The sequence below is a fragment of the Budorcas taxicolor genome, chromosome 10, assembly GCF_023091745.1.
Source record: "Budorcas taxicolor isolate Tak-1 chromosome 10, Takin1.1, whole genome shotgun sequence".
Classification (NCBI taxonomy): domain Eukaryota; kingdom Metazoa; phylum Chordata; class Mammalia; order Artiodactyla; family Bovidae; genus Budorcas; species Budorcas taxicolor.
Window position 1 is genome coordinate 10,764,675 of NC_068919.1, and position 20,380 is coordinate 10,785,054.

At 37.6% G+C, this 20,380-nt stretch overlaps 1 protein-coding gene across 5 annotated transcripts in view; it reads left to right on the forward strand.

Annotated features, from left to right (window-relative positions):
- Nucleotides 1–272: 272 nt before the first annotated feature.
- Nucleotides 273–20,380, forward strand: part of TENT2 (terminal nucleotidyltransferase 2) — a 62,121-nt gene continuing 42,013 nt past the window's right edge. For 4 of the 5 annotated variants that reach the window (XM_052646519.1, XM_052646521.1, XM_052646522.1 and 1 more), the window contains exons 1-4: nucleotides 273–584; nucleotides 7,384–7,557; nucleotides 7,659–7,748; nucleotides 11,129–11,366. In XM_052646519.1, coding sequence (XP_052502479.1) covers nucleotides 7,421–7,557; nucleotides 7,659–7,748; nucleotides 11,129–11,366 — 465 coding nt within the window. In that variant the 5' untranslated portion in view covers nucleotides 273–584; nucleotides 7,384–7,420. Of the gene's footprint in view, nucleotides 585–768; nucleotides 881–7,383; nucleotides 7,558–7,658; nucleotides 7,749–11,128; nucleotides 11,367–20,380 lie in introns of those variants that run through there. The other variant, XM_052646520.1, reaches the window with a different exon arrangement.

Sequence of the window (20,380 nt, forward strand, 5' to 3'; positions counted from 1 at the left end):
GACAGGAAGGACCGGTTAAAAAAAAATGCTTATCAGAATGTGAGCTTAGGGATGGGGTTCAGGGAACCCTCTGCTTTTCTCAAGGAAGTCCCAGCCTCAACGCTCTCGCAGCTACGACCTTCCTCCAGCGCAACCGTGACGCCCACAGCCGCGCGCCAGCACACTCGGGCGCCTGCGCATTCGAGCCAGGCGCTCGCAGCAATGAGCGAGGCCGTTGCCGGAAGTATGACCTCCCGCTGCCTGTTCGCTGTTTCTATCCGGGTCACGTCGGTCTTCCGGGTATTTCCGATAGGGCTTTCTACGCTTTTTTTCGGTTACTTTTTAGTCTTCCGTCTCTTGCCACCGCCCCCGAGCTCCCACACCCTTGCCGGCCCTGCCTTTTCTTGCGTCGCTCCTCCCTGCTGCCGAGGCCGAGACTTGGCGCTCGGCTCGGAGCCGGGCCTATCTGTTCCGCGTGGGCACTACCTCCTTTGGCTTGCGAGGAAGCTAGGACCAAGCGCGCCAGGCCGTCGCTCCTCCGGCCCTGGAGCTCCTGGGCTGGGGGTGCTGGTCCACCCTCCTGCGCAGTCCTTCCGAGGACACTTGTGAGTTAGCGGGTTTAAGAGGGCCTCCGTGTAGGCCCGTTTGGGGGGCGCGGGGCGGGGCGCCGCGGCGCGCCGGAAACTTTTTCGAAAACTAGTGTTTTGTGTGGGAGGTTCCGGCGGTATCTCCTCCGTATCCCAGAGGTCTGGGCTGCCCCCGTACTTGCTGAAGAATCTTAGGAACTGTGACGTTCTTCACTCATTTGTCTTCCTCGCGTCCCGTCCTCAAGTCTAGGACCAAACGAGGAAGAGTGTCTCGAGACTCTGCATGGGGTTTCAAAGGGTGGTGAAGAGCTAAGGTAAATACTTTGAAACTTAAGACTTTTCACTGAGTGGTTGTGAAATTGCCTCAGTTCTTCGAGTTACAGGAAGATGCACAGGTTAGGACTCTGTCCGATTGTTGTTTACCCCCCGTGTTTTGTTTTTGCCCCCTTCACCGTTTGCGCATAGGCTCTTCAACTCTCTTTCTAGGCCAGAACACGAAGGGATTCATGTGTCTCCCAACTTTTGAATCGTCCACGTTCCCTGCCTTGTTTGATTCTCTCTCACCTCTTTGTCTAAAATAACAGTTGTTTATTTGTATTGGTATACCAATAAGGGGAACAAAAAAGAAACTGAAACTCAAGCTAAATTGGCAACTTAACAGGTGTGTGGTGTGTGGTTTTCTACGGAAAGATCATAAGTGAATACTAAGTCGATGTGTTTGTATTACAGGTAACATGCTACTTTTGTAAATACTCTCGTATTGTATGCTTCATTACCACAAGGCTTTTTAACATGGCATTGACAGCCTTGTACTAATAGCCGATAATAGTAACATTACTTTAAATAGTAGGAAATGTCCTGTAACGGGCTCTGTGTGGAATAGGCACTGAAGAAATGTTCGTTTGGAATCATGTGGCTCGATTATTTTTCAGCACTTGGATGCGATCTAATTCTTAATCAAATGGAACGTCTCTTTCACAAGCTATGGATGGGTTGACAGAGGGTGAGCAGAATTTAGGAGTTAGAGTTTTTGTATTGTGAAGAAGAGTAGTAAGTTTAGGGGATCAGAGGCATTTGGACAAAGTGGACAGAAAACTGCAGATTCCACTTTCTAGGAAATCTTGATGAAGGAGTTTATGTAATCTTGAGTGTTCTCTAATTCTTTGGAGGAGAGGTCAAGTTTAGGATAGAAATTCCAGTTTGTAAGTTACAGGACTAAAGGTTATGCCACTAGGAATTACTTTGTAAACTACTTCATTACACCCTTGTCTCATGTGTGATTGTTTACAAATAGACCTGTATAATTTCCCAGTAGGCTTGCTTAGTTAAGAAGTAATCCTTAAGATTGTCTCTTTAATCTCTCCTTAAGGCAAGAACCAATGCAAGTTTTAAAGCAGTTCAAAATTTATTCCATTTTATAGTCAAGTACAGATTGAGAAGTTGGTAACTTTCACACTAAGAAAAACAGGATACCAATAACATCTGGATTTTATTTATTATAAAATTTCTTATACCTGGTACTGTGGTTAATGTGGAGTAATTTTTTTTTCCCTCTACTTGCTGAAAAAGCCTTTTATTCAGAATATAAGAAAAAAATCTAAAATTTTGTGGAAGCCCTCTTAAATCCGGTGTGATAGTAGTTTTGCTGGGTTTTATTCTCAGAAACTCTGTTTTATTTAAAAAATGATCCCTTATATTGTTGTTTGTGGGGTTTTTTTGTGAAGTTGCTCGGTCGTGTTTGACTCTTTTCGATCCAGTGGATGCTTTACCATCTAAGCCACCAGGGAAGCCCTATATTGTTTATAAAAGGGTATTATTTTGGTGTCATTTCTATCTTCATCAGAATTAGTGTTGGAATGTATTAAGGGAGTAGGTTTCCTTGTGGCTTGGATGGGAAAAAATATCTCCCTGCAATGCAGGAGACCCAGGTTTGATCCCTAGATTGGGAAGATTCCCTAAGAGAAGGAAATGGCAGCCCACTCCAGTGCTCTTGCCTGGAGAATCCTGGACAGAGGAGCCTGGTGGACTACAGTTCTTGGGGTGGGTTGCAGAGAGTCAGGGTCAACTCTGTGTGTCCCTTAATATTACTATCTTTGTGTGTCTGTTAATATTAAGAGAAATATTAGAAAGGAATAGAAATCCATGGGCTTTTGGTTTACTTCCGTATCTCTAGATGATTATGCAGGATACCTATTGGAGAATATTGAATATCATTGGTTAAATTCCCTAGGAATTTAACTTAATTTAATTTAATCCTCACTTCCAAGGTTGGCATAAATAAGAGCTGGACTTGAAGGCCAAAATTCATCCTGAGGAGAACTGACAGATTCTTTGCTTTGGGGGTGCTCCAAAACCTTTGATGCTTATCTGGAATTCGGGATACACTGATTTAGATAACTGCTCTAAAGTAAGTTTTTAAGTATGGAATCATTCTTAGCTTTTAAGCTGTGGATAATTTGGTCATTAGCTTTGAAGAGTACTGCTGGGCCACAAGACATCTTTTGACTTATTCTGTCCTTGTTCTGACCAGATAATAGGATAGAAGTAAGCCTGGTGGTGCAGAGGTTAAAAGCGTCTGCCTGCAGTGTGGGAGACCTGGGTTCGATCCCTGGGTCGGGAAGATCCCCTGGAGAAGGAAGTGGCAACCCACTCCAGTATTCTTGCCTGGAGAATCCCATGGATGGAGGAGCTTGGTGGGCTATAATCCACGGGTGGCAAAGAGTCGGACACGACTGAGGGACTTCACTTTCACTTTCAAGCCCATAATCTGGGCTGTTATGTCATTTTGTGTCTCAAGCATGAAGAAAATACAAACATATTTAGACACATAAACAAAATGTCTGGAGTTTTACCTGTTAACTGGTTTAAATAAATCTGAATATAGAGTATTTTAATTTTAGTTTTTTGAATACAGATTCCTTCTCTTGTTTGAGCAGATTCATATTGTATGTCTGTATTACAGTAAAATGAAATATCAAGCACATTTCTTTATAATGAATTGTATTTAATGTAATTTTCTCATGAGTCCTATGAAATAGTAATTGTTTTCCGGGAAGTTGGATCAGAGAAGCAGGGTCAGGGAGGCAAAGAAAGAGTGTGAACCCAAATAAAGGGAGAAGGTGGCATTAGTGACAGCCTTGGATCTGGCACTCTACTGTTATTGAGAGTACTTTTAATAAAGAATGCTGTGAAATCCTGCTTGGTTCAAGATATTGTCTCTAAGCAGCAAACATCAGGCTGGAGAAGGAAATGGCAGCCCACTCCAGTGTTCTTGCCTGGAGAATCCCAGGGACAGAGGAGCCTGGTGGGCTGCCGTCTATGGGGTCGCACAGAGTTGGACATGATTGAAGCGTCTTAACAGCAGCAGCAGCAGCAGCAAACATCAGAGAGTACAGTTTAGCAAATTTATAGGAATTAAAAAGAAAAATCAGTCTCATAGCTAGAGAAAGGCCTTCTGAAGAAAGCTGACAAACGCTTGTTTTCTGGAGGTAGCACCTTGTCTCTGGTCCATGGTAGTCAGGCACCTGGGTTGGGATCTGATGGTGGCTTTTCTCCACAATCTCTTATGAACTTTAAACTGGTGAGTCTCACTATCTATGGCCAGCCTAGGAAATTTTAATCTTTCAGAATTGAAAAGGAACAAAGTTTCTATGAGTGGTTTGTTTGTTTATTTCCCAGAGCTTTTTTTTCCTCTCCTGTTGTCTCCTATTCTAGTTTTTCAAGCCGTCTGGTCTCAATCCCCAGAGGCAATTACTATTTCTTTTAGTAGTATATATATTATTTTCCTCTGTTGTTCTAAAAAAAAAACCACAACTTTTATAACATGGTTTTTAGATTGACATCTATTGAAAATGAGGATTTAGCACTTTTATGTACCCTCTCTCATCATAAATTATGATGTATATAAACATGTAAATAATATGTAAAATATAGTATAATAACATATGTAATTATAAATAAATTACTTACAATGTAGTAAGTAATATATAAATATAATTTTGGACTTTTCAGGTCGTGCTAGTGGTAAAGAACCTGCCTGCCAATGCAGGAGACATAAGAGATGTGGGTTTGATCCCTGGGTGGGGAAGATCCCCTGGAGGAGGGCATGGCAACCCACTCCAGTATTCTTGCCTGAAGAATCGCCTGGACAGAGGAGCCTGGCAGGCTGTAGTCTGTAGAGTCTCAAAGAGTTGGACATGACTGAAGCAACTTCACATGTATACATGTTACAATCTGTTTAAATCAATATGTTAAATGTTCATGTTATTGTAAGAACTAAGTAGGTAATGGACTATATTTTCTTTTTCATGTGCCCTTTTGAGTGTGTTTTGTCTGTAGTTTCAGTAATTAATTTTTAACTCCTTGCATTTCTCTTTAAGACCTTGTTTGTTTATTGACTGTGGTGGGTCCTCAGCGCTGCACACAGGCTTTCTCTAGTTGCTGAGAGTGGGCGCTACTCCTTATTGTTGTGTGCGGGCTTCTCAATGCAGTGGCTTCTCTTGTCGCAGAGCACCGGCTCTGAGTGCGCCAGCTTCAGAAGTTACCCTGGGTGGGCTCAGTAATTGTGGCGCATGGGCTTAGTTGCTCCAAGACATGTGGGATCTCCCAGGACGAGGGATTGAACTGATGTCCCTTGCATTGATTGCAAAGCTGATTCTTAACCACTGGGCCACCAGGAAGCCCCAGCTTGCTACATTTCTGTTCCTGTAATTAACTTTTTCTGCTCTGTTGGCCAAACTCCTCTCTGGTCAAATATTAAATAAGGTAATCTACCAGTTCATTCTTTTTCCTCCTTGGATATCTTCTTGTAGCCCTCTGTTTACGTGTTCTATTTTAAGCTGTTTAGCTTCCCTTTACCACCATCCTGGGGAATTTACTGTCTCTGACCTGTGTGAGAACTCCCTTTTCCTAGATCTGGGATTTTCTTTTACTTTTTTCAATTCCTTACATGTCTTGAAAGGGTTTTTAGTCCCCTTTTGCACTGATAATATAATTGGGTATAGAATTATAGCTTGAAGGCATTTCCTACAGAAGCCTTGAAAGCATTCACTTCTTTGTCTTGTTTCCACTGTTGCTATTGAGTGGTCCAAAGCTATTTTGATTACCATCCCTTTGTGTGTTTCTTTTTTTTTAATTGTATAGTTGACTTACACTGTTGTGTTAATTTCTGCTATACAGCAAAGTGATTCAGTTACACATATGTTTATACATTCTTTTTTTTACATTCTTTTACATTATGGTTTATCTCAGAATATTGAATATAGTTCCCTGTGCTTTACAGTAGGACCTTGTTACTTATTCACCCCATCCCTTTGTTTGTAACATTTTCTTTCTCTGTAATATTTATAAGCTTTTTTACCTGGTATTCTGAAATTTCACTGTAATACGCGTTTATATATGTGTGTGTATAGACGTGTGTGTGTGTGTGTTTGTGTATTTTGTGCTTTTTACTCATTGGATTGTTTCAGTCTAAGGCTTGGTGTTCTTCAGTTCTGAACATGTTCTTGTTTTATTGTCTTGGAAATTTCGTTTTCTGCTCTTTCTGGAACTTAAGTTGTGTTGGATGTTGGGCCACCTGGTTTGGTTCGCTTATATTTTTTCTCTTACTGTTTTGCCTCCTGTCTGCCCTCACCAGTTTTTCTTTCTTGTTCATTCCTCAGTCTTCTTTTAGCTTTCTGCTGGATATTTCTGTTTTTAATTTTGTAATTTCCAAGAGCCCTTCCTGCTTTTTAAACAACACATTCTTGTTTTAGATATACAGTGTTTTTTACATTAATTATGAAATTAATGAGTTTTTTTCTCTCATCTTTCATTTGTTCCAAGTGTTGTTTCAGTTTATTACTAAGCCTTTTTAAAATTTTTAACTTCCGATGATCCATGAATGTTGTTTTTCTAGAAATCTAAATTGGAAGCTTCTGTGTACATAGGTAGGCAGTTCCGTGGTCGACTTCATTGTAGGTTTCTAGCAAGCTTAACATTTTCTTGGTGAACGAGTGCTTCTATGTTACAGATTCCTTTGTTACTATATTATATGATTTCTCTTTCCATTATTTCAAAGATGAATTTTTTAATTGCATGAATTGGGAATATAAGCTGGGAATGCTATTTTTACTTTGTAGACTTTACTTAATATCTGTTTTCAGTTTGTTTTTTTATCCTACTCTTTCTCTGTGAATTTACAGCCTTTTGAGGTCAGTCATTGCAAAGAATAAATATCTAGTCTCTTGGCTGGGGCAGTGAAAGATTCTGATTGCGTTTTACATAGGTTTTCCCTGTTCCTGTGGTACAAACTCTTTTATTGGTTGTTGTTTTTATAAGTTGTTTAGAATTTGGGGGGAATCTCAGAATTTTATAAATAGTTATTAGGTAACAAAATTCCATCCCTTGTTTGATCAGATCTGTAAGCTCTAAATCCTGGGACTTGGGTTGTCATATGAAGGATTATGCTTTTGAATAAATTAAAATGGGAGTAATGTAAGAAATTGTAGATTTTATTAAATATATCTCTTGGGTGGTTTCTTTTTATTATCAAAGTATAATGGTGTTAACTTGATTTATAAGAGAGTTGTTGATTATGACAGTAATTTATCATGAAATTAGAAATTTGCATAGATTTTAGTGTCATTTGAATAATATAGTTAACCTTGATTTAAAATTCATCATTAGTAAGTATTTTGTTATGTATTTTGTGACTTAAGACTATTTGAGAAAATAAATTTGTAAATGAAATTTGTAACTTGGTAACTTTATTAAATAGTAGATACTGGTTATCAAAAAGTTCAGTGTCTTTAATAATTTGTCTTTAAAACTATTCTAGGTAGAAGAATACATGTGGTCTTTTAGTGAACAAGAGCATGTTCCCAAACTCAATTTTGGGTCGCCCGCCTTTCACTCCAAACCATCAACAACATAATAACTTCTTTGCCTTGTCACCAAGTCTTTATTCACACCAGCAGCTTATAGATGCACAGTTCAGCTTTCACAATGCAGAGTAAGTGCAGTGTTTCAGTTCTTACTTGACACAGATCCTTTTTATAGGAAACATTTGGAGTTAGAGGAAATGTCATCATGCTCTTTCTTTGTTTTTGGTAGCTTGTCTAGAGCTGTGTCATTACAGCAGTTGACATATGGAAATGTCAGTCCAATACAGACCTCAACTTCCCCATTATTTCGAGGAAGGAAGTAAGTATTTCTTACTTATTTTAAAAGAAAAATTTGCAGTTTTGGGAACTGTTTAACAATGTATCTTGTATTAAGTTAAATGGACACTAACCTATATTTTGTTTCCTGGGGTCTGTGCAGTCAGTCCTGTAACAGAATTTTCACACTTTTAAGTATTTAAAAAATTTTAGGGGTAATTATCTTCAGATAACTACTTTTAATTGAGATTTTTAACTAAAGCAGATGGGTTTCTGTATATTTGCTAGGGCTGCCATAACAGTACAACAGAGTGGGTGACTAAAATAACATTAATTTTCTTAAAATTCTGGGGGCTAGAAGTCTGAGATCAGGGTATTAGCAGGTTTGATTTCCTCTGAGGCCTCCCTCTTTGGATTATAGATGGCTGCCACCTTTCCTAATGTGGTCATCCTTCTCTGTTTTCTGTGTCCTAAGTATTCTTCTGAGGATACTAGTTATGTTGGATTAATAACCCCATTTTAATTTAATTACTTCTTTAAAGGCCCTGGGTCCAAATAGAGTCACATTTTGAAGTACTAGGGGTTAAGACTTAAATGTGAATTTGAGAGGACATAATTCAGCTTATAACTCTTTCTTCCTATTAAAGTTTACTTTTTAATTTATCTTACACAGGTCAGGTTCCACAATAAATATTATTATAGTGAAAATGTCTGTATGACATAAAGCTTTCTATAGAGAAGTCAGGAATCAATTCATTTGAACCAGTTTAATTAAAAGAAGTTGATGTGTCACAGGGTAATTTTGATAGAACTTTAGGGGTGAGTATTAAAATAAGCTTTGGCAATATTTGCAAGATACTGCTTTTTAAAGCCTGTGTAAACATTCCATAACTTTTATGTACAATGAGAAATAACACTAGATAAGAATTACTGTTCACCCACTATGGCTTTCCCTCATAACTCAGTTGGTCATGAATCTGCCTGCAATGCACGAGACCCCAGTTCCATTCCTGGGTTGGGAAGATCTGCTGGAGAAGGGATAGCCTACCCACTCCAGTATTCTTGGGCTTCTCTTGTGATTCCGCTGGTAAAGAATCTGCTTGCAATGCGGAAGAGCTGGGTTTGATCCCAGGGTTGGGAAGATCCCCTGGAGAAGGGAAAGGCTACCCACTCCAGTATTCTGGCCTGGAGAAGTCCATGGACCGTACATTCCGTGGGGTCTCAAAGAGTCAGACATGACTAAGTGACTTTCACTTCACTATTGTGTTAGTTTCTGCCATACCTCAACGTGAATCGGCCATTGGCATACATATGAGTTACCTCCCTACATCACAGAGCAAATTCCCACGGGTTATCTATTTTATTCTTTACCTGATAGCTAAGTTGGTAAAGAATCTACCTGCAATGTGAGACCTGGGTTCGATCCCTGAGTTGGGAAGATCCACCAGAGAAGGGAAATGCTACGCACTCCAATATTCTGGCCTAGAGAATTCCATGGACTATACAGTCGCAAAGAGTCAGACACAACTGAGTGACTTTCACTTTGCAGCTTCCCTGGTGGCTCAGTTGGTAAAGAGGCTACCTGCAATGCAGGAGACTTGGGTTCAGGAAGATCCCCTGGAGAAGGGAATGGCAACCCACTCTAGTATTGCCTGGAAAATTCCATGGACAGAGGAGCCTGGAGCAACTAACTCCTAGAGCGACGCAGCTGAGCAACTAACACTTTCACTGTGTTTAGTTCAGTCGCTCATTTGTGCCCAAGTCTTCGCAATCCCATGGACTGCAACATGCTAGGCTTCCCTGTCCATCACCAACTCCCGGAGCCTACTCAAACTCACGTACATCGCGTTGGTGATGCCATCCAACCATCTCATCCTCTGTCGTCCCCTTCTCCTCCCGCCTTCAATCTTTCCCAGCATCAGGGTCTTTTCCAATAAGTTGATTCTTCGCATCAGGTGGCCAAAGTATTGGAGTTTCAGCTTCAGCATCAGTCCTTCACTGTGTAGAGTAGGCATTGTTCTAAGGACTTTGCAAGTAATGGTTTGGCAAAGTTTTACAACAATTTGTGAGGTAAGTACTGTTACCCCTCTTCGTTGAGAAAGTTGAAGCACACAGAGGTAATGAATTGGGTGGAAACCTGTATCATGATGCTTAAAATATTGACTTCATTTAAATTTTTGTGTTCTAGAAATTGTCTTGGTAGCCCCATTTGTGAATCATGAATGACAATAAATCCCATTAGTTCATAATTGTATACATATATTTAAACCTAACATTGACATTCTCAATAGAAATATTCATTATATAAAGCTCTGAATTTTATGTTTAAAAATATTAAATTTATACTTATGTTTTTAGCACTTGTATACCTTTACTGTAAGTAGGAATTCTAGTTATTTTGTGGGTCTGTCAAAGAGAGAGTAACTGACATAATCCCAAAAGAATATTAAAATAAAAACCTTCAGGTGGTTATGACCCATAAAATTTTAGAGTTAAACAAAAGGATTGGATAATTTCCTGTGGTTTAAACACCCTAGTAATATATCATTTAAGTAAATACCATTTTTCCCAATAAATAATTGCTTTTAAATTGTTTTCTCTTTTTTATTTTGAATATTTTTAAGCTTCCAGAAAAATTTGAAAAATAGTACAGTGAGCAGCTGTATGTGGTTTTGCTAGATTCGTCAGTTTTGCTGAATCTGTTTTATTCTTCCTCTTTCCTTCCCTACCCCCACTTTTTTTGAACCATGTGAAAGAAAGTTGGTGACATTGTTTCACTTTATCCCAAAGCACATCAGTGCATTTCTCCTAAGGACAAGGATATTCTCTTGTATAGCTAAAAATACATCAGTCATGCCCAAGAGTTTAACATGAATACAAGACTGTTGTATATAATACTGTTATATTGAACTATATAAGTATAGTTCATTTGCAGACTACTTTAGTTATCTAGTGTTTTTATAGTTAAAAAAAAAAACCCAGCTCTCTCTCAATTTGGTCTTTCCTGCTGATAAACCAGAACATAGGTGGACTCCCAAGATCCCTTTTTTATGTACAGCATGCAGTTTACTTAATCTTATCCTCCTTATGTTAGAGTTTGAATCTTTTATCGTTAGTGATTCTATAAATAGAGATTTTCCTACCAAGCTTTTGTTGCTGATACTAAATATTGTGGTAGTTCAAATGCAAGAGACTAACCTTGATGTATATATTGGTTTGTTTTTTTAAAAATATGCATTAGTATACATTTTTTCTAAAGCTGTCTCTTATACTGACAATATTTTATGGTTCATTTAGAGCTAATAACATGGCCTTGCTGAAAAAGTCAGTATTTTCATCTATTATTTGCATATTTTAAATTGTTTTCTATTTGTTATCAGAAAGTTATATCTTTAATCACTAAGGTATGTTGCTTGTTTTCAGGAGATTAAGCGATGAAAAGAATCTTCCTCTTGATGGTAAACGGCAGCGTTTTCATTCACCCCACCAAGAGCCAACTATAGTTAACCACATAGTGCCTTTATCAGATGAAAGAAGATACTCAATATCACCATTGTTTCATACACACTATGTACCAGATATAGTCAGATGTGTTCCACCTTTTCGAGAAATATCAATTTTAGAACCTAGAGAAATCACACTGCCTGAGGCCAATGATAAGGTAATTTTAATATAGACTTTAGTTTTATCTTTTGGGAAGTTAATATAAATTGTATATTAAAAGTATCAGAAATAACTAATGTCTTGGATTAGGTAGAACATGCCCCTTTGTACTATTTAAAAGACTTCAATATAGTTTCCTATCTAAATTTGATTCTTTGATTTTTGTGAACTGTTCTTTGGAAATGAAGCTTTCATATCAGGATATCAGATTTTCTCTGATTCATAAAAATCTGGGATAAGAGCCTAAAAGAGTTGATTTCTTACTTTAGAGAATTCTCTTGTTACCTGTTCTCTTATAGTAAAATAAGCTTTCATATGGATACTCCAGTAAAGTATTAAAAAGCATGTTTTTCCTTGTTATATTTGTTTTTATCATGAGGTTTTTAATGTCAAGAATAGAGAACCGAGGAGTCAGTGAGAAAATAATACTTTCTTATATTACTGATATGTGATATGATCAAGGAAGATTTATCAAAAATACTATTTGGAAAATAATTTCAAATAAATGAAGCTATTTCAATAATACTTCTTGGAAAATGACATCAGCATTGGGAAATAATGAGTTAATACCAATATTAGAAGCATGTCTCTTCTGCCTCCCCATATTTAGTGAAACTCTTAAAAAAGCATTCTGGCTAATTTAGAAGAGTTTGTAATGTAAATATCTGCATTCTTTTGAATTGTCTGAAGCTTATATTTGTTGTTTTTGCATTTTCAAACTGCTTTACCATAGAGAAATACTGCATTTGTAGGCTAAGGAGAATGGGCCTGGAGAGTGTAGTGATTCTGTTTTACTCATCTTTCGGTTCCTAGCAACCAGTATAGGTCTGAAACATAGTAAGTGTGCAGAAAATGTTGGGTCGAAAAGGGAATACTGGCTTCATTCCTTGCTTGTGCCACTTTTTATTCTGCTGTCATTCTTTTTTTTTTCTTTAATTGAGATGCAGTTTTATCATAAAATTTGCTCCATCAAAGGGTATAATTCAGTGGTTTTTATTATATTCAGAGGGCAGTGCAACCATTACCAGTACCTAATTCCAGCACATTTTCATCACCTATGAAAGATGCCTTGTACCCAGCAGCAGTCACTTTCTCATCTCTGCCTGTCTCCCCCAGCCTCTGGCAACCAGTATTGATTTTTTATCTCTATGGATTTGCTTATTTTGAACAGTTCATATAAATGGAATCATACAGTATGTGGTCTTGCTTCTTTCAGTTAGCATGTTTTCACAATTCATCCTTGTCATAGCAGTTCTCAGTTCTTTACTCCTCTTTATAGCTGAATAAGAGGACACTTCCCTGGTAGTTCAGTTGATGACGAATCTGCCGCAGTGCAGGAGACCTGGGTTTGATCCTTGGGTAGGGAAGATCCCCTGGAGAAGAAATTGGCAACCCATTTCAGTATTCTTGTCTGGAAAATCCTGTGGACAGAGGAGCCTAGTGGACTACACAGCCCATGGGGTCACCAGAGTCGAACACAACTTAGCAAGTAAACCACCACCATCGCGGAATACTATTCCATTGTATACATATACCATATCTTGTTTATGCATTCCTCACTTGATGGGTTTGGGAGCTATTTCCACTTTTTCACTATTCTGAGTTTTGCTGCTGTGAATATCTGTGTATAAGTTTTTGTACATGATGTTTTCATTTCTCTTGGGTCTATACTCAGGGGTGCAATTGCTGAGTTATGTGGTAACGCTATGTATAACTTTTTGAGGACGTGCCAAAGTGTTTTCTGAAGTGTCTGCATCATTTTACATTTCTACCAGCAGTGTGTGAATGATCCAATTCTCTTCATCCTTGCCAAAATTTGTTATTGTTTGTCTTCTTGATTATAACCATTCTAATGGGTATGAAATGGTATCTCACTGTGATTTTGGTTTCATTTCCCTAATGACTAATGATGCTGATCATCTTTTCATTTATGTGTTAGCCATTTGTGTATCTTCTTTGGAGAACTGTCTATTCAGATCCTTTGTCTGTTTTAATTTTTTTTTCAGTTGTCGAGTTGTAATAGTTCTTTATATGTTCTGAATACTGGACATGTATCAGGTATATAGTTTGCAAATATATTCTTGCATTCTGTGCTTTGTCTTTTTACTTTTTTGATGATGCACTTTGAAGCATAAAAGCTTTTCATGTTAATGAAATCCAATTTATTTGTTTTTCTTTGATTTCTTGAGCTTTTGGTATTACATCTAAGAAACCACTGCCTAATCCAGGGTCACGAAAATTAATGCCTCTGTTATTCTAAGAGTTTTATAGTTTTAGCACTTATATTTAGGTCTTTGATCTATTGAATTAATTTTTATATATGATATTAAGGTAGGGAGGTCTAACTTCTTTTTTGCTCTTGGTCCAGTTGTCTCAGGACTATTTATAAAAATGGCTGTCATTCTTTATTCTTACTATGAAATAGGAAAAGCATTTAGGTGATATCAGTGGGAGGGAAGAGAAAGCAAACGGACTAACTTCGAAGTTTTAATACCCCTTTTCTGCATCTCTCAGTTCTTTGTCCTTTCTTTGCTTTCTCATTTTAAAGAAACGTATGTAATATTGTGAAAGCCTGCAGTAGAAATCAATCAGGACAATACTTTGAATGGAGATATAACAACCTTTTTCAATCCCTGGGTTGGGATGATCTCCTGGAGAAGGAAATGACAACCCACTCCAGTATTCTTGCCTGGAAAACCCCATGGATAGAGGGGCCTGGTAGGCTATATATAGTCTATGGGGTCACAAAGAGTCGGACACGACTGAGCAACTTCACTTCACATAACAACCTTTTACTCTGTGTGGGTTTTTGATATATGTATGTAGATAGGCCCATATAAAAATTTTTGTTTATTTTTAATTGAAGGATAATTACAATGTTGTGTTGGTTTCTGCCATACATCAACATGAATCAGCCATAGGCCCATTTTTTATGGAATATATTATGCATAAGTACTGAAGCTCTCAATTTCCACCCCAGTATTCGTGCTTGGAGAATCCCATGGACAGAGGAGCCTCGCGGGCTACAGTCCATGGGGTCGCAAAGAGTTTGGACACAACTAAGCAACTAATACACACACACATTTGTAAATAGTTAAATACTGGAACTAGCTTTGAGTTCTGCATATGGATAAGATTTATTGATATATTGAATCTCAGTAAATTTAATAACATTAGTCAGGATAAATCATCTGGTAAAATATGGTTCCATATCAATAACCTTTTCTTTGCTTAGAAGCATAGACAAAAATCCTAAATCTTAAGCTTCTGGCATAGGCACTTACCTCAAGGGATAAAGATTATTAATAGTATTCTATTGGTAAGCCAGTTTCTTTGAGTGCTGCTCTTACTTGCTGGTTCTGGGAGAAAGTAGGCAAGTTCATTTCTGTGTTCATTCTTTAGGTGAACACTTTTTAAGAAAACTAACATTTATTAATGTCTCTTCTCTTCCAGGCATTCTACATATGCTATGTCATTTAGTCTTTTCAACAACCCCATGATATGGATATTATCCTAATTTTACTGAGGCTCAGAAAGCTAAATAACTTGCTCATGGTCACAGCTAGTAAGTGACACAACCAAGATTTGACCTTCATCTCTAATAATATAAAGAGAAGGAACTTAAGATGCTTAAAATGAAGGGTAGAGAGATGACATTCTTAGAATTGACTATAAAAGTAGGTCATCTGTGAGAGTAAAAGCTAATATTTACTGAGTGTCTTTCTTTGTCAGCAGGTTGTATGGTTTATCTCTGCTGGATTTTAAAATGAGTGGGAGGTTCAATGAGAAAGAAAGTGGAGCAGCAATTTGAGACCTTGAATGCACTAGAAGGCCATTGAAGGTTTTTGAGTAGAGGACTAGCACAGTTAGATTTGCATTTTGGGGAAGATAATTCTTGCAGTTTAGTGGAGTTTGGTTTGGAATAAGGAGGGCCTGGAAAGAGGTATAATTACCTTGAAGGCTATTAATTGTTAAATTTTTTTTCAGATGAGAGATGCTGGAGATTTCAGTTATGGTGGATGGTGGTGAAAAAGATGTGAGAGACCATGCGTAAGGAAAACTGATACCTGTGTGGAATGATTGAATGTGGGGGGAGAGGGAGAGAGAGAGATCAGCGACTTTAATGATCTGGTTCTGTCTGGATTGTTAACAGAGATGAGGAACCCAGATTTTGAATGTTCAAGCTGATTGAGGAAGTAGTCAAGAGTTATGTTTCTCAGTGCTTGGAACTATAAGGAACTCTGCGGTAACATTTGTGTTCTTGAATGGCCTCATGTTCTGCAGATTACATGCTAAGGCCATGGGAAATAGGGCTTGAGAGTACACTATGCAAAACCTAAACGCTCAGAAGTACAATAATCAGTCCCTTGGAAAATGACCTGGATAGATCAGGTATGTGGCTTAGCCTGGTTGGGTGCTATTGCAAGGGATATTAAAAAATACACAATACACAAGTTGACATGCTGCCTTGTGGAGGCCACGAGACAAGGCAGTTAAAGTGGAGCTGTGAGTGAGTGAGTCAGCTGCTAAGTAAGACTCTGAAGGAAGTACCCCGTGAGGGTGAGGTATGTTTAATGCTATTCGAGTGGGAATCCTGGATGCAGACACTTGGTTGATTTAGATCTGTAAGGACTCCTTCTTGTGAGTTCTGGCTATATGCTAAAATGTTGTGTTACAGCATTTTTCTGAATATTCATGGTCTCTTTCCCATGTACATACAGTATAGTGAGAGGGAGAGCCATTAGAAATAGTCATGCGAATTGCAGCTTTGTATATTTGAAAGTGTTATAAAGGACAGGTGCAGAGTTATCTCCATGATGGTGTGGAGGAGATAATATTTGAGCTGAGATCTGAAGGGTGAGTAGGAGTTAATCCGTGAAAGAGTGTTGGGGGTGGAGAGAATGCTTCAGAGAGAAGGAACAGTGTGTCTGAAGGTTTACTGGGTGATAGAGAGGAGCATGCAGTCTGTGGAGAACTGAAAGGAGGCCATATGGTGGCTAGAGTTGGATCGATTTAGGGGGAAAATTGCTGAAGTGTGGTAGGAGAAGTGGGGAATCAGGCAGATCATGCAAGGACTTTAGTATATCATTTTAGTTTTCACCTAAGAACTTTGGTAAGCTATTCAGGGTCTTTTTTTAAGCAAGAAAGAGATGAGTTAAACATTGTTTTGACTTCATTTTAAGCAGTTGCACAAATGTGGAAGTAGGAAGTTATTGGATACTAGGTAAAAGGTAATGGTGCTTTGAATTAGGAAGTGCTGATAGTTAAGATGAAAAATTGATGGGTTTAAACTGTGTTGGAGGAAAGTGAAATTGATGGGATTTGATGATGCATTATTAGATTAGGTCATCTAAGCCTGTGTACCATTGATGTTTTAGACCAACTTTCTTTGGTATGGAGGGACTATCCCCTGCATCTTAGGATGTTTTAGCCACATTTCTGACTTCACTTACTAGATGCCACTAATCCTTGGTTATGAGAACCAAAAATGTCTTCAGACATTAACAGATGTCTCCTGGGGGCAGAAGAGCCTCTGGTTGAGAACCACTGGTATAGAGAAGATACTGGGGATTACTCCCAAGTTTCTGGCTTCTATAACTGGATGCATGGTGGTGCCGTTCACTGAGACAGAACAAAAGGCAGGAGGAGCCAGATACAGGAGTATGTGTCTTTCATAGGAATTGGAGGGTGAGCAGGTATCTGATGAGTTCTGTGTACATATTGTTTTAAACATACATTTGGAACATCAAATTAGATATTTGGAGTTGATGGTTGAATGTATATAGATCTGGAACTCAAAGGAAAGGTATTGACCAGAAGTGTACATTTGGTGATCATTGGCATGTAGATGATAACTGAAGCTAAGAGCATGGATATGATTGTTTAGGGAGAGAGTAGAGCGTGGATCCGATACTCATTGAAGTAGGTTGAGGAAAGAGTGGGAAAACAAACAGAAACTAAGCATGTTTACAACTGTTTGGGGAAGTTCGGCTGTGAAGGGGAGAGCCAGAGATAGAAAGGTGGAACAGTGGAGTTTTTTAAAATTTTGTTTTTGAGGTGGAAGAAAGATGTAAATGTTTATTGGAAAAATTCAGTCAAGAGAAAAAAATTGATTACTCTGGGAAGAAAAGTACCATTATGAATAAGATTCCTTAGAAGGTGGAAAGGGCATGGGTCCTGCTTATATTTGGAGACATTGGCTTTAGGTAAGAGAGAATTTTTTTGAAACTGGAGGATAGGAGGAGAGGATAGGTGTAGTTACAAGAAAGTTTGTAGATATGGTATGGAAGAGTTCCCATAGTTGAATGGCTTCTCCATATTTTCTCTTTGAATTACTGTGCAAGGTCATCTGTGGAGAGTAGAGAGGATGAAGTGGGATATATGTGGTTTAAGAACAGTGGAGATGGTTTGAAGTAGTGTTTACTACTTCAGGTTGATCAGAGAAGCAGAGTGGAGAAGGTTTGACACAGTATTTGCCAGGTAGTATAGAGGGCTCACTTAACATTGGTGATAATGAATTTATTATTAATATTAATGAGTCAGCTGCTTTAGTAAGTTCCAGGGGAATGTATTAAAAGTTTTGATTAGTTTGAAAATTAATTCTGTTTTGAAACCTAAAAAATAAAGATTATGAAAATGAATACATTTTAACTTAAAATTGTCTCTCCATTTTAAAGTCTTCTGTTTTTGAAGTCACTATAATAGCAAACAAAACTTTTTAAGTAAAAAATCTCATACTTTTCTGAATTTTAACTTTCGTTTCATAGTATCTTTAGATGAAGATGTAGTTGCCTGGACAAAAAAAAAAATGGAGGTTTAGTGGAATCAGAGTTATCTGAGCTCCTGAATTCCATCTATTAAAAATGTTCTTCAGAAATCCTGGGTAGCTTGAAGATACTATGTGAATGGAAGTAATTGATTCTGAATTTTGAGTTGAGATGAGGGTGGGCTGAGGTTTTCTTGGTACTGACTGTAAAGTAAAAAACATAATTATGAGTGAATTGTTTAAGCTATCTTGTGTAATGTTTAATTTTGGAAGGGAGTAAGTTTTATGGAGCCTCTTGGCACCCTGGGGAAACAGTTTGGGGACAGTTACCTTACGGATTTCTCAGAGGCTTTATCTTTAAAAATTTCAGTGTTTGACCTTATTTACAAACAACAAATTGAAAAAGGGGATAAAATATTTGTAAATTATTGGTTCACTGAATTTTAAGTAGTTGAAATATGTATTTGCCTGCATCTATCAATTATTTTTCCAGTATTACTTAAATATGAGTGGCAAATAAAAATCGTAAATATTTAAGGTATACAACATGATGTTTTGACATATGTATACACTGTGAAGTGATTACTATAATCAAGATAACATTCATCACCTCACATAATTTTATTTTTTTTTTGTGATCAGAACAGTTGAAATTTATTCTCTAAGCAAATTTCAAGTGTTCTGTACATTGTTATTAACTATATTCACCATATTGTACTTTATGTCTCCATATCTAATTTATCTTGTAACTAAAAGTTTATACCCTTTGATCAGCATTTCCCCATTTTCCTTATCCTGCTCCCTTCAGTAATAACTACCATTGCACTCTCTGCTACCATGAATTTGACTTTTTTAGATTCCACATGTGAAATCATACAGTGTTTGTCTTTTTGTGTCTAGCTCATTTCATGTATCTTAATGTCTTCCAGATTCATCCATGTTGCAAATGGCAGAATTTCCATTTTTTTTTTAAGGCCAAATAATATTTCATTGTGTACGTGTATACAGACATGTCACATTTTCTTTGTCAGTGGGCAGTTAAGTTTCCACATCTTGGCTACTGTGAGTAACACTGGAGGGAACACGGGAGTGCAGATACCTTGCTGAGATAGATACCTTTTCCTCTGGATGTGTACCCAGTCCCGGGGTTGATGGAACACATGGTAGTTCTGTTTTTAGTTCTTTGAGAAGGCATCATGCTGTTTTCTGATATGGTTGTACTGATGTACATCCTACCAGTGGTGAATAAGGATTCTCTTTTCTCTGGATCCTTGCCAACACTTACCTTTGCCTTTTGGTAATAGCCATCTTAACAAGTATGAAGTGATATCTCATTGTGGTTTTGATTTGTATTTTCCTGATGCTTGGTAGTGCTGCACATCTTTTCATGTACCTGTTGACCATTTGTGTGTCTTATTTAGAAAAATGTCTCTTTAGGTCTTTTGTCCATTTTTAAATTGGATCATTTGTATTTTTGTTAGAGTTGTATTTCCCCCCATTCTGTATGTCACTTTCTCTTTTCTTCCTCGCTCTTTTTTAATTGTTATTTTACAGAAATATTTTTGTTTTACATAGTTCCACTTACTGGTATTTGCTTTTGTTGCCTGTGTTTTTGGTATTAAAATCCAAAAAGTCATTGTCAAGACCAAGATCATGGAGCTTTCCCCGTATCTTTTCTTACAGGAGTGCACTGTTTCAGGTTTTGAATTTAAGTCTTTAATTCATTTTTAATTGATTATTGTGTATGTTGTAAGATAAGGCTCTAATTTCATCTTTTTGCATGTGGATATCCAATTTTCTCAACATTGTTGAAAAACTGTCCTTTTCCTGTTGTGTAGTCTTGACACCCTTTAGTTAACCATATGTGTGTGGGTTTCTTTCTTGGACTCTCTGTTATGTTCACTGGTCTGTGTGTTCATTTTTATGTCAATACCATGCTATTTAATGATTATTACAGCTTTGTAATAGAATTGGAAATCAGAAAGTATCATTACTCCAGCTTTGTTCTTTTTGCTCAAGATTGCTGTAGCTGTTCTGGGTCATTGGTGGGTCCATATGCATTTTAGGATTGCTTTTTCTATTTCTGTGAGAAATGCTATTGGAATTTTGATAGAGATTGCATTGAATCTGTAGATTGCTATGGATACTATGGACATTTTAATAATTTTAGTTCTTCTGATCCATGATTGGGTATCTGTCCATTTTTTTTTATAGTCTTTAGTTTCTTTCATCAATGTTTTATAGTT